The sequence below is a fragment of the Delphinus delphis genome, chromosome 10, assembly GCF_949987515.2.
Source record: "Delphinus delphis chromosome 10, mDelDel1.2, whole genome shotgun sequence".
NCBI lineage: Eukaryota > Metazoa > Chordata > Mammalia > Artiodactyla > Delphinidae > Delphinus > Delphinus delphis.
Window position 1 is genome coordinate 10346383 of NC_082692.2, and position 13750 is coordinate 10360132.

A 13750-nucleotide genomic window follows, 5' to 3' on the forward strand; every position below is an offset into this window, starting at 1 on the left:
GTAAAAAATCTTTAAATAAATTATCATGATTACTTTCCACTTCTTTTTCTAACTCAGTTTCTACTTCAACGAAAATTTTCAGACAAATTAAAAAATCAGAAAAACAAGTACTTTATTAAACTACTAAAAAACCCCACAAACTCGCATACAAGTAGCACAGGAAAAATACCTGTTGAGCAATACTGATGTACTAAACACTAAAATGAAAAAGATGGGTACGTTATGGCATACACTGTGGTGATGATTTCATGGATATATACTTATCTCCAAACTCAGCCAGGTGTATATGCTAAGTATGTACAGTTTTTAACATGTCAACCATACCTCAATAAAAGTGGTTTTTTTTTAAAAAAAAAGACCATAGGAAACATTAAAGAAATAATATTCCAAGTGTCTTATCAAATACTATAACCTTTTGCACCCAGTACTAAACGAATGCTAGCCTTTGAGTAAGACCTGAATCCAATAGCTACTCAGTGAGCAGTCCCTGTGGGTTAGATGATGGGGATACGAAGAGTAAGCGGTCACCTCCTGCTTGCCAGAGCTTACAACGCCGTGAGAAAGACAGGCAAGCATACGATTAGCTACAACGCAGTGTCATCAGTGCTATCACAGCAGTCTGACCTATAAAAAATTTGTTTTCATCCATCATGATCTTACCCGTAATGTCTTGTTTTTATCCCTATACTTTCATCAAGCCATGCCCTCCCTGATGGCCTAACCGCACCAATCTTTGGATGGCTACTGTGAACCAGCTGTTATGCTGACCTGCCCTGGTCAGAACAGACTCCACAGCTCTGGCCACAAGCACCAGGACCTAAGCCATAAATACTTAAGATCAATACTATCTTAAATTTAGACAGCAATTTAAATGCAAAGATACTTAAATTTATTTTACATGTTATCTCCACTAACATCTAATCGTGGACTACTTTACCAATTTAAAAAAACACTGTTTAGTAAATGTTTACTTCCTGAAAGCTCAAGAAAACGTATTTTAAGAAAAAATGGCAAATATTTTTACAAAAATTTCTCCAAAATTGTATCTTTCTACATCCAGAATGCTAATAAGTGAATTTTTAATGTAATCTTCAAAAATGTCAATAAAAATAAATTTCAGAGGCATAATTTCAAGTTAATATATTTGAAAAAATTTTAATTTAAAAAATAAAATTTCTAAAAATCAATGTAACCAAACCTATAATCTGAAAACAAGTGTTAGCCATGCACCACAGGGTCCTTACTTTGTCTATTCTTAATGGAAGCTAATTCTTCTAGAACGGTCTGGTCTGTAGATCTGGCAAAGGCCTCTGCTGTGGCACAGTACCCATGGTGGACTAAATAAGATGAAACCATTCTTAAAATAAAAAGAAGAAACACACATCTTTTAGTCAAGAGAATACATGCTTCATACTACAATTTATATAAACAAGGACTACTCTGATATCACAAGACCAACCTATGCCGTTGGAACAATTAAGGCTTTAAGTACCTCGACTTTAAAATAAGTTAAAAAAGATCATTTTGTCTTATTCATGTAATATTTCCAAAAAGATAACTGCAAATGCTGAGGTGAGACTACTCTCCCTAGAAATAAGTATTACCAGAGAATCAAGGACATTAAATGACTTTGACTCTTGGTACTCCATCATCCCCAGGTCCTTTCCTATTATTTCCCATCCTTATTCAATCGTACTAACCATAATTTCTATTTTACCTTTATCGTATGAATTATCCTAGCAAAGTGCTGCCATTTTGTAAAATAAAACAATTTTAAAACAACAGATTAACTCTTTGTGTTCTGTAGTTGAACCATTTTCTTTATCCATCAGTTACATAAGATGGGATCACAAGGTGTGAACACAAAAAATACTAAGGTGAACCCAGAGAGAGAATCTTCCAGAACAAAGTCTATGAGGGTGATAATATTAATCAATGAGGAGTCAGCCTTCTAATCTAAATCAGTTAGTATGGTCGTGCACAGGACATTAATTCCTCAAATATGATTTACATGTAAGTGACACTGCCAAAGGGAAAGTTTCTTTTTTTAAAAAGCTACCAAGTGGTGTTGGCATTTACATCTAACCACAAAACCTTAGAAAAACTGTTGACTACACGATATTAACTCGAATACCCAATATCTCTCTAAACACCCAACTTTTAAACCTGCCTCCATCCAGCACAACTGAGGGGTCCATGAGAAAATGGTGTGAAGCAGTGGTTCAGGAAAAGGGGACTGAGGTGGCAGAGGGGAAGATCTCTAAGAACCAGATTTTTTTCATTTTATTTCATCTAATTATTCAAATTAATTTAAGAGGGTAGGGGAGAACCTCTTAAAATGGACTTCCCAGGAGGTCATGGTGAGTATCAATTTTCTGAAGCATGGGATAGGGGAGGGTGCCCTCACTGAACCCTGGCTATAGGATTAAGATAAACAATGCTTCCTCTACAACTATCCTGCCATGTTGCTCAGTGGTAACCATTTTCAAAGCATTAAGAGATGTGACCCCCAGAGAGCAGTCTATCCTAGCTCCAACTCTAACTCATGACAACTATGGGATTCTGAGTCAGTTTCACTCTTCTTTCAACTGTGCAAGACAAAATACTAGTGTTGAGGCTCTGATAACAGCTCCAGGGAAAAAGCTTGTTTTCAGAATCATCATCATGTCCAAAATTATCTCCTCAAAAAAATATGCAAAGTTTTATTAGATTTGTAAATTTAAGACTGTTCAAAGCAATTATAGAGACATTTAAGATGAACTGTGTCAAGCTGATGGTATCTTTAATTTTCTCAGGTTAGATTACAGTAGGGAGAATGACAATTTAAACTTACTGGTATTTATTTTAAAGTCTACACTATTTCAAGTTCTAAGAGCTACTATTCAGTACTACTGACATTCATGTGTCATGGCTAGCCTTTCAAGCAAAGGCACAGTCTAAAAAGTTGACTGTCACAGGAGTTACATTTTCCTGCTGACTTCCATATTGGAATTCTACCTTTTCATAAAAGGCTGCCTAAAAAAACAAGTTGAAAATTTTGGGTAAAAAATGAGTTGAGATAAGCAGTACTTTTATTGACACCCACTGTTTGCTCTGCTGCTGCCCATCCTCTACCACTGTTACTACTAACTCCTAAATATTTAACCCGCATTGAGGCATCTTAACCCCATACTCACTGTTCCTTGGTCTTTATTCCCTTTAGCTCCTCTTAAATGTCTAATTACAGAACACACAATAAGTAAACGGAGTTTTAAAAATTCCTTAAGCTGGAGGCTTTTAGTCAGGGAAAAAAAAAGGGATCCTAGTAAACAAAAATAGCTGATATTATTCTTACATAGCAACCCATTCACTGGAAAAATTTAGCCAAATCCTGAAACATGAAATGTACACATCAAGTCTGTATTCCAGTATGTAAATTACACCATTATTCTGATGCTTATTCTTACTGAGCAATAATTTATTCTTCATAAATATTTACATTACTGCTGAACAACACAGCCAAGTTCATGTCCAAATACCACAATGCTGAATTATACAATCTAGATTATCTTTCTGAATTTATCTTTTGCATTGGCACTATTAATAGTTGAATCATGTAACCTATGGAAACCGTTAAATCCTGTTACTAAGGATAGCAAATGAATTAACCTAAGAGATCTAGTGTCACTTTATTTCTTCCAGCAAATTAATAAATCAGACTAAAATACAAATTTGGTATGTGTGTCACCAAATCAAACATTATTAATACATTAAAATCATTAGGATATATATTAAGAGATTTAAAAGCTTCAATAAATAGTCTTTCCTACCAAAAGGATGAGATGTTTTATAAAAAATGTACTTCTGAATATGTCAATACACATTTCTTCACTTACTTTTGTATCATGGTCTGCCACTCTCCTTCTCGATCTCCAACAGGAAACCGGTCTATCTGTGCCTGTATTTTGGTTCTCCACTCTCGCATGTAATCTTCTATATCAAACACGAAAGGATGCTGCCCAAAATTAGCATCGACGACTTCTCCTGGTGTCTGGAGCCCCACAGTAGGATATAAATTGGGCTGTAAGACAAACACATTTTACTAAACATCTATCCCTTTTATGTTAAAAACATATTCTTTCAAATGCTACAGAACTACAAATTTACTTCATGAATATTTTAAAATCTCAATCAAAAACTAGTAGAGGAAGACTACAGCAAATCATCTAAAATACATTATATGCTGGATGAAAACTATCACTTCCTGTAATCTAATCATCAAAAAAAATTCACAGCAACCTAAGCTACTTATTTATTCAGAGACCATGTGGCATTATACTTCTAATACATGAAGACACCATTCTTGCTCTTAAGAATATGTCATATAATAGTTGTAGAGACTCAAGTATAACGCAGGTTTATCCTTCTATGTCCGATATAAGCGATGCATTTCTAGAAACTGCACGTGAAGCTAGTTACTATGAAAGTACATCCTAACTGGGCACGTACTATTCTATAATTTCACTTATCTGTACATCTGGGATGCTTTTATTAAGGGATCGTGATAAGAACTTAATTATAAGCAAAACAGTGCCATTAAGAATAGAGATTCTTTACGTAAAAATAAAATGCGCACATTTCAAGAAAAGGAAAGGATGGATTTAAATATTCAGATTCATGAAGAAATACATTTACTCCAAGATATACTCCAAGATTTCGAGGTAAAACAATCAAGTTTAATAGCTTCAAAAATTTTGTACAAAAATACAGGAGTCCTTCTTTTGGCTCTATCCCTAGTTGTTACATCTAAACGGAGAATAAGTTACTGAATGTCTACTAAACGGTCAGGTTTAATCATAATTCTCCTGTTAAATCATTATTATTATTATTTGCATTATAAAGATACAGAAGCTGAGGATTGGGGGTAAATTAACTTGCTCACAGTTGTTCTACACTATGGCAGAGGTGGGATTAGAACACAGGTGTATTTAACACCAAATCTTAAGTTCAATTTTTCTTTCTGTAACTCCAAATCCTACTTCATCTTCAGTCTCTGTATTCATGTCTTATCTCTTTGCTTTAATGGTTATCACAAGTATTTTCAGTACAAAATTAGGTAAAGATTGAGTATAATTCGTGTGTACATATAAGGTGCTTAGACAGATTTCACTGCAAAAAGCTAAGAGGGTGTTTTTTGTTTTTTTTTTAAAGAGGGTGTTTTAAAAATCAGCTGACCAACCAAGCAACCAAAACCAGAAACAGAAGGAGTACTGTGTCAAAATATTGAGAAATATATTCACACTGGATTAGGAAAATAAATGGTAACACAATGCACACAAAGATACTGAACAAATGTACTGATTCTTAACAATCAACAAAACTTGCAAGTTAATAGAATTTTAAGCCGAAGACAAGTGAGATACTTATTACAACCTTCTCATTTCATCAATGAGAAAACTGAGACCTAAAGAGCTTAAGGGGTGTCTCCAAAAGCACACAGCTTGTTAATGACACACATAAAGGAAAAAACTCATGGCTCTCTACTCGTAGCACAGTATTCTTTTCATGAAACCCCATTACAAAATTGTGACATACTTTAAAACAAAAATATATAAAGCCAAAGACTCTTATGTCAAGAAAACTAGACTTTATAGAAAACAATCTGCCACACATATAAGCATCAATGTTCCAAATATTTAAAAAATATTCTCACAATATAGGAAGACAAAGATTACTAGTTCAAAAAAATTTAATTGGCAATAGGCAATTTGAAGAAATATAAGATGATAAAAATATGAAGAGACATAGTGAACTTTTTAAAATGCAAATTAAAACAAACAGATATTTTTGCACAGCAGATTAAGATTTTAAAGACTGAGAATAATACCCAGTGCTGATGAACGTTGGGAAAATAAGCCCTCTCATCCACTGTACATACCAATGTGAACCCACAGAACCTTTTAAGAAAGAAATTCAGCAAAATCTATTAAAACTGACAAGGCAATTTCACTTGTAAGAAATTAATCCCACAGAAAAACAAACATGTGCAAATATATATGTCCCACAGCATGATTTGTAATAGCAAATAAAAAATTAAAAAGAATGTCTATTCACAGGTGGTATTATATACCACAATCACTGAAGCTCAGACCCCACTAACTACAAGATTTACCATTATTTTATGTCTAAGCAAAAACACTGCCCATTAAACTCTGACAGGCCATGGATTCTAAGATGCACCCCATATCATAAATGTTAAAATATGCAAAAATGTACATCTTCAAATTGCGGTAGTACATCACAGTAAGATATTATAAAAAACAAGCAAAAAGAAGAGTTAAAAATGTGTATACTGACACAGAAAGAGGCCCAAGATACATTCCTAAATGAAGAAAACAAGCTATAGAACAGTGCCTCAGCTATGACCCCGTCTTCTTCCATCCTACATTCAATTATGGAGATACTGGCTAACTTAAGTTTAAAACAGATCTAGAAGGGTACACACTCAACACAATCATTGTATCTACAGAGTCTGGGATTATAAGGAACTTCTCTGTTATACATTCCTGTATTTATAAATATTTACCATTTGACTAACACTCTATATTACCTTCTGGAATCAGAAAGTGATAAAAAACTAAAAATGACAAAGTCAGTTTAAGCTCAATGAAAAGTAACTAACTGTACCTTTTATTCCACTTACTCAACCTTAAAACTTGAGGGAGAGATTAAGGACACAGCCCTTAACTGACTAAACTACAAATTTTTAAAAATATAATAGACTTCTAAATTGCTAAATTATAGACTTCTAAAAGCACAGTACAACAATGCAATGGGTCTTAGTATAGTCACAGAGCTGTGCAGCCCATCGCCATCTAATTTTACAACGTTTGCATCACTCCGAAAAAACCTCCATACCTATTAGCAGTCCCTCTCTGCAGACCACCAGTTCCTAGCCACTGCCAACCACTGATCTACTTTCTGACTCCACAGATCTGCCTATTCTGGATATTTCATATCAGTGTAATTATACAATAGGTGGTCTTTTCTGTCCGGCTTCTTTCACTTCGCATAATGTTTTCAAGGTGCATCCACGCTGTAGCATCTATCTAGAGTATGGATATATGTAAAACAATGTTTTCGGGGAAACTGATTTTAAGTTAAAAAAAAAAAAAGCACTCCTGTCTATGTAGAATTAGAAGTGAGAATAATTTAAGTCTCTACGAAAAGAACAGAAAAATACATAGGTCTCATTTCTATTAACCCATGAAAGATGAAGACAGCTACTAAAAATGCTATTCAAAAGCTAAGTATACACAATAAAATTATATCCTCAATATCATAGTTTTGTTCTTTTATATATAAAAGATTTTTTTCTAAAGAAAATTGAAGCAAATAATGCTTTCTATAAAAGGTAGATTTCAAATCAGGCCAAGGAACTAGAAAGCAGCATCATGTTAAACGTGAATAGCTTCTATAACAAAAGAATTTATCTAATCCCAACTGAATTAGTCAGCTTATACACGGACATTTCTCAAACTGGTGAGGTGAGCTGGGGAAGAAAGATCATTTTGAAAAACATCTAAGGTTTTCTGAGATGTAAAGCACCCTATGTTCCGTAATAGGTACACTTTTTTTCTGTGAACATACTCTCCACTGGGATTGAATGCTACAACTGGCTAGTGAAGGATCACAGGTACACAACATAGAAACACTTGTTTGGTGGTGCCTTTAAGAGAAAGACTAACTTCTTCTTTCCTTTTTAAGTAGAAGAATGATATGTTACATGTGGAAGTCCCAGATCTCACAGTCATAAAAAAACAAAAGAGCTCTCAGAGCCACTGTATCTTAAGAGAAAACTTACAACTACCACCATAACCACCACTTTACCCACTGCTACAGAGCTGAGTAACAACCTTGGTTAATCACAGACAAGGCAAAAAATAGAACTGGTGATTCTAAAGCAGGACAAAAAATAATCAGAAGGCAACACAAAAATAGTCAACATGTTGGGCTTCCCTGGTGGCGGAGTGGTTGAGAGTCCGCCTGCCGATGCAGGGGACACGGGTTCGTGCCCCGGTCCGGGAAGATCCCACATGCCGTGGAGAGGCTGGGCCCGTGAGCCATGGCCGCTGAGCCTGTGCGTCCGGAGCCTGTGCTCCGCAAGGGGAGAGGCCACAACAGTGAGTGGCCCGCGTACCGCCAAAAAAAAAAAAAAAAAAAAAAAAGTCAACATGTCTACAACTAGCTAAGCCTTTTTCAAATGATCCCCACTAGCTATCAGTGAGGAACAAAACCTGCTAACTGACAAGTTGGTTTTACTTGCTCAGTGCCACAAAAAGAGGGGGAAGAAAGGAAAAGCAAACCAGCTATGTAGGCCCTTTAACGCAGCGGTGCCCAACCTTTCTGGCACCAGGGACTGGTTTTGTGGAAGACAATTTTTTCACAGACTGGAGGGGGGCGGGGATCAGGCGGTAATGCAAGCGATGGGGAGAGGTGGGGAGCGACATGTGGAAATCCCAGATCTCACAGTCATAAAAAAAAAAAAAAGGGCAGTGACAGGGAGCAATGGGGAGTGACGGGGAGCGATGGAGAGTGACGGGGAGCGATGGGGAGTGATGGAGAGCGGTGTGGAGTGATGGGGAGTGGTGGGGAGCAACGGGGAGCGGTGGGCAACGGCAGATGAAGCTTCACCGATCGCCCGCCGCTCACCTCCTGCTGTGCGGCCCGGTTCCCAACAGGCCACGGCCCGCCACCAGTCCGCAGCCCAGGGGATCCCTGCTTTAACCAACTCCATTCAGAATGGAGCCTTAGCAAAACCCCTGCAACAATACTGAGCCACATGAACCTGCCTACCTGCGCCCGCACCTACACCCCGCCCCTCCACCACAGCCGCTCTTCTCTAAAGCCTCCCCTTTCCACTTAACACACTGGATCACTTCCCTTGTCCAGTCGAGGGTACGATCATTGCTACTTTTCCTCTCTGTATACAACATCAACTGTGTTTCTCGCTACTGAATCGTTCTCATCAGCAAACACCCTGCTGAATCTAACAAAAAATCTCCTACTGTTCCCCATTCTACCACCAGCTACCACATCCCACTTCTTTACTCCTCACTGTGGTCAAAATCCTCCAAAGCTGTCCATAATCTATAATAGCTTCTCTCTTCCGATTCTCTCTTAAACCTGTCCCAGTCAGGACTTCTCCGTCACTCTGCTGAAACTCTCTCGACAAGGTCACCAGTGACCTCCACTCTGCTAAACCCACTGATCAACAGCCCTGTCTTATGTGGTATGTTGCAGTGGCATTTGGCACAGTTAATTTCTCCTTCCTTCTGGATATATTTTCTTCAGTTGGCTTTTTGAGGACACCCAGCTCTTAGTCTTCCTCCTACCTCTCTGATCGCTGCTCCTCACTTTCCTGGTGCGGGTTCCTTCTCTTCTCCCCAGTATGGCACGCCCCAGAACTCAGTCCTTGCTCCATTTCTCTACATGCACATACTCCCTTGTTGACTTCAAACAGTCTCATGACTTTAAATTTAAACACTGAAATGCCAGTGACTCCCAAATTTTCATCTCCAGCCCAGATCACTCTCTTAATTCCAGGCTTGTATAGCCAACTGCATGCTTGACAAGTCCACTTAAACTTATCCAAAATGAACTCCAGATTCCCCCCCTCAAAAAAGTGCTCCAGCTAAAATACAGCCTTCTCCATATCAGTAAGTGGCATCTCCGTTCTTTCAACTCTTCAGGCCAAAAATCTTGAAGTCAAATCCTCTTTCTTACATTTTCACATCCAATCCATCAGAAAATTCTCTTGGCTCTCAGATTTCTAAAAAAATCTTATTTATTTATCAATCATTTAACTCTTTAATCCATTTGGAACCTACTGTAGTATACAGACAAAATCCTAACACTATATATTTTTTCAAAAAGATAAACACTTCTTCCATCACTGCTTATCAAATAACACCTCTTGATGAGCAATTCTGATCTGTAAGACTCCAAATTTTCCCTTGCTTGTTTTCTATTATAACTTGGATTTCTTCTGGTTTTTCTAGGATTTTTCTTCAGGAAGATTAATAACCTATAGATAGGGTGTCTATTCTCTGCCTTTGAGTCTCCTGTCATCTCTCTCAAAACATTTCTAGAGCTGGAATGTATCTTATAATCACTGGCACCTTACGTCTGTTCCGGCAGCTGTCATGAGGCAGCAGTGGTCACCACCTGCATAGGTGTGAATTTGCTGAAGGATGAGCTCACCAAAAACTTGAGTCTTGACTGTTTTTCCTGGTCAAACAGCTGGATAAATGCAATTCCTAAGACATTTTAGTCAACAAGCCACTATGGACCAACTGAGAAAGGAATGTCAGAGTCCTTGTTGTGTCAGAAAACCTTTAGTTAATACCTTCTGGTCACATGAAGAAAGTGAGCATATGAAACCCTGTACAATGCGGTCAGGAGCTTGGAAGAAAGTGCCAGAGACATAATGGAGAACTCTTAAGAAATGTTCTTAATGGCAGAGAAGACAATATCATGTAGAAAACCACAGACATTAACTCTGAACAAGTGTTTTAAAAGGTTGGACTCTGAACATGAAGAAGTTTGGGGAAAACTTTGATCAATTTATATCGTTTACTGTAACATTTTTAGGTGTGTAATGTGATACTGATTAAAAAGTTAAATACCTGAAGAGATCATTCAGTGAATATAGAATATCAATTCTAAATGATACGAAAGCACTTTATCATAGTTTATTAGTTTGTTCGTTTCCACCACCACCACCACCACCACCCTGCCCTTGGGCTACATATGACGCATGTTACACTGATAGAGCCTTAGATTTGGGGCATAAGGTATGTAGAATCAAACTGCTTCTTACATCTCTAGTGACGCTGAGTCAGCATCATCTCCCGCCTGAATTTCTGCAATAGCCCTTCACATGTCGGCTTGCTTCTACCCTTCCTCCCCCTGCAGTCTATTTTTCATCCCAGTATACCATAATAACTAACACTCTGCAGTGTCTTTGTATTTCATTCAGAGTAAATGCCCAAGCTCTTACAATGTCCCTCAAGGTCTAGATGATCTCCTCATCCTCCCTGTCATCATATCTGACTCACCTCCTACTTTCATGTCTCTCTACCTCCCTTCATGCTATTCTTCAAACATGCCAGATGTGCTACTGCCTTAGTACCATTCCCCTAACTATTCCCTCTTCCTGGAACGTTCTTGTTCTCTGTATCCGTTTAGTTAACTCCCTCACTTCCTCAAAAGTCTCTGCTCAAGAATTACCTTGAACAAAGGTGAGCAAATTATACCACGTGTGTTCTGTCTTTGGTACTCCCAAGCTCTACTGTTTCTTTTTCTTTAAAAAGTATTTAAATCTTTTAAAAATATTTTTAATGCATTATTTATTCTCTAAGTTGCTCAGCCTGAATACTCCAAGGGGACAGAGCCCTTTATCTGTTTTGTTGAACAGTGTAGCCCAGGCACAGAACCTGCAGCACAGCGGCACTCAACATACACTGAATTAGTGAATGACTAGAAGTGTTGCACAGCCACTTACTAAAAAGTCCAGCAATACCAGAGACATATTTCGAATGAATCCACAGTGACACCAAAAAGTGTATTTTAAATAATCATTTCCCACTGAGTTTTTAGCTACAGCTAAGTTCCCTTGGACAATGGTGTCCAGTGCAATTTGGAGGTTAATTTCTGATGGTCCAGACCAACGGTAGCTTGAGAAAGGAGTTCTAGCTTATGCATGGCATGGCATATAAACTTAATTACCAATAAGACTGCATTTTAAACATGATTAGTACTAGTTCTTATATACTTTTAATTAAAAGTACAAAACTACTTTTACAAGAAATTATGTCTTACCGGTAAGTCAGTGAAAGCAATACCTAAAAAGAAAAAAAAAAGTGGCATTAGAAGCTGTTTTTCAAAGGCAGAGTATGGCGACAAGCTGAATTTCTAACTAAAAAGAAGGGGAAAAATAGCAAAGGAAGAAAAAACTTAAAAAGCTAAATATAAAATAATAAGACTAATTTTTTTCTCACTAACACCTAAGCTGCTTTATCCAACCTTACTATTTAATCTTCCTTACCTATATTTATCTTTTAAATAACTTTGAGGGGAAAGGAAAGATTTTCTGTTAAAAATGGGGGTGGGGAGTGAATAGAAAATATAGTACTTTTGTTTCCTTTAAAAAAATCTTATAAAAGTACATTCTCAGAGCTCTTACTCTGGACAAAAAATTTTAATTCCTCCTTCAAAGGACAATGATTTATACAGTTGAGAATTTCTCTTAAATGTCCGGTGACAGTAATTTCAACAGTCATGTACCAAGTACACTTGCACAATGGCAATATCACCGGAATACATCTACTGACATCCCAAAGTGATGGTGTAATCTCCCTCCAAATATTCAAATATATTACTTAGCTGAAAATAAGGTAATAAGCAAACCAAATATTTCTGCAGGACCTCATTCATAGGTTTACAAAGACTGAGCTCTAGAAGAATGGGAGGGGCAGTGTTGGTGAGCCAGCTAAGCAAAGCTCTTCCAGTGTAAACACACATTGACACAAATACAGCCACGCCAGCACCACTGCCTCTGCAGTGCTGATCGCCTTCTAAAAATGGAGGGCCCTCCTGTTATATTATCTTTAAGGTCTCCTCCCACTTGAGAGTCTACGGCTCTATAATTGTGCTGTATCACCAGAAAACACAAGTATCTAACTCTATTTATTAAAGTAATAAAGTTAAAAGGCAAAGTGACTAAATCTCTATTGTACATGTTTTTAAATAAACAGTAAAAACAGTGCTTTGTAATTAAAGTACTGTTTTTATGACTTTTAAAAACTAGTGAACTCATGTTAGCTTGTCAAAAGGAAAAGCGAAGCTGGAGATCCCCCCACCCTCCATAAAACATTCGGATTACCTTCAGCTTCATTAGTAAGTAGAAAGCAAACTGACTATGGGCCAAACGAATATGAGAATTTATTCTAAAAATTTCAGAAAACTAAAAAGAACACAGAAAGCAGCAAGAATAAATATAACCATACATATTTCTACCATTTTTCATAAAACAGCAGTCTAATCAATTATTTTCCTCAAAAATGTCTATTGATAAAGATTGTCTAAATTCATATTGTTTTAGCAAAAATTCCCTTCTGTCAGTAATTACTGAAATCCTTACTTTACCAAAACCTCTAATGAAAAACCCAACTTAATTCTATAGATGAATACTTTTGAACATTGCCAAATACAGCATCCACAACCTATGCATGTTCAGACCACAAAGACGGCACTTTAACAAGCTGTGTAATTATTTAAATTTTACACAGAAAATAATTTCCCCCTATTTCCTAATCTGATTATCAAGAGGCTTTTTGAAAAGTTATCTTCAACTGATGAATGATAATCAATAAAACAAAATTTTAAAATTTCAAGTAAATTAACTTGCATACTGAAATGTTTCTCCTTTAATTATTTTCTCAAAAACCTTTCCATTTCTCTTTATATGGTAAGTAAATATATATTTTGAAAACCTTCATGAGACAGAAACTAAAGATGTATCAGCCTTGGGGCAGAAATTATCTACTTTGGGAAATACAAGGGAAGCATAACTGAGTAATTTCTTATCTTCTAGATGCTAGAATCTGGATCAGAGATAAGCACACTACTCTATAAAGGGCCAGCAAGTAAATATTTTCTGCTCTCTAGGCCATGTGGTCTCTGTTTCAACTACTCAATTCTGCTACAG

General features: G+C 36.8%; 1 protein-coding gene across 1 annotated transcript in view; it reads right to left on the bottom strand.

The window, feature by feature from the left end:
- The window catches only part of RANBP9 (RAN binding protein 9), an 89329-nt gene that overhangs the window by 19281 nt on the left and 56298 nt on the right, over positions 1 to 13750 (bottom strand). The window contains exons 5-7 of the mRNA XM_060023618.2: positions 11863 to 11885; positions 3876 to 4060; positions 1245 to 1357 (exon numbers count right to left, since the gene is read on the bottom strand). Of these exons, the coding sequence (XP_059879601.1) occupies positions 1245 to 1357; positions 3876 to 4060; positions 11863 to 11885 (321 nt within the window). The remainder of the gene's footprint in view (positions 1 to 1244; positions 1358 to 3875; positions 4061 to 11862; positions 11886 to 13750) is intronic.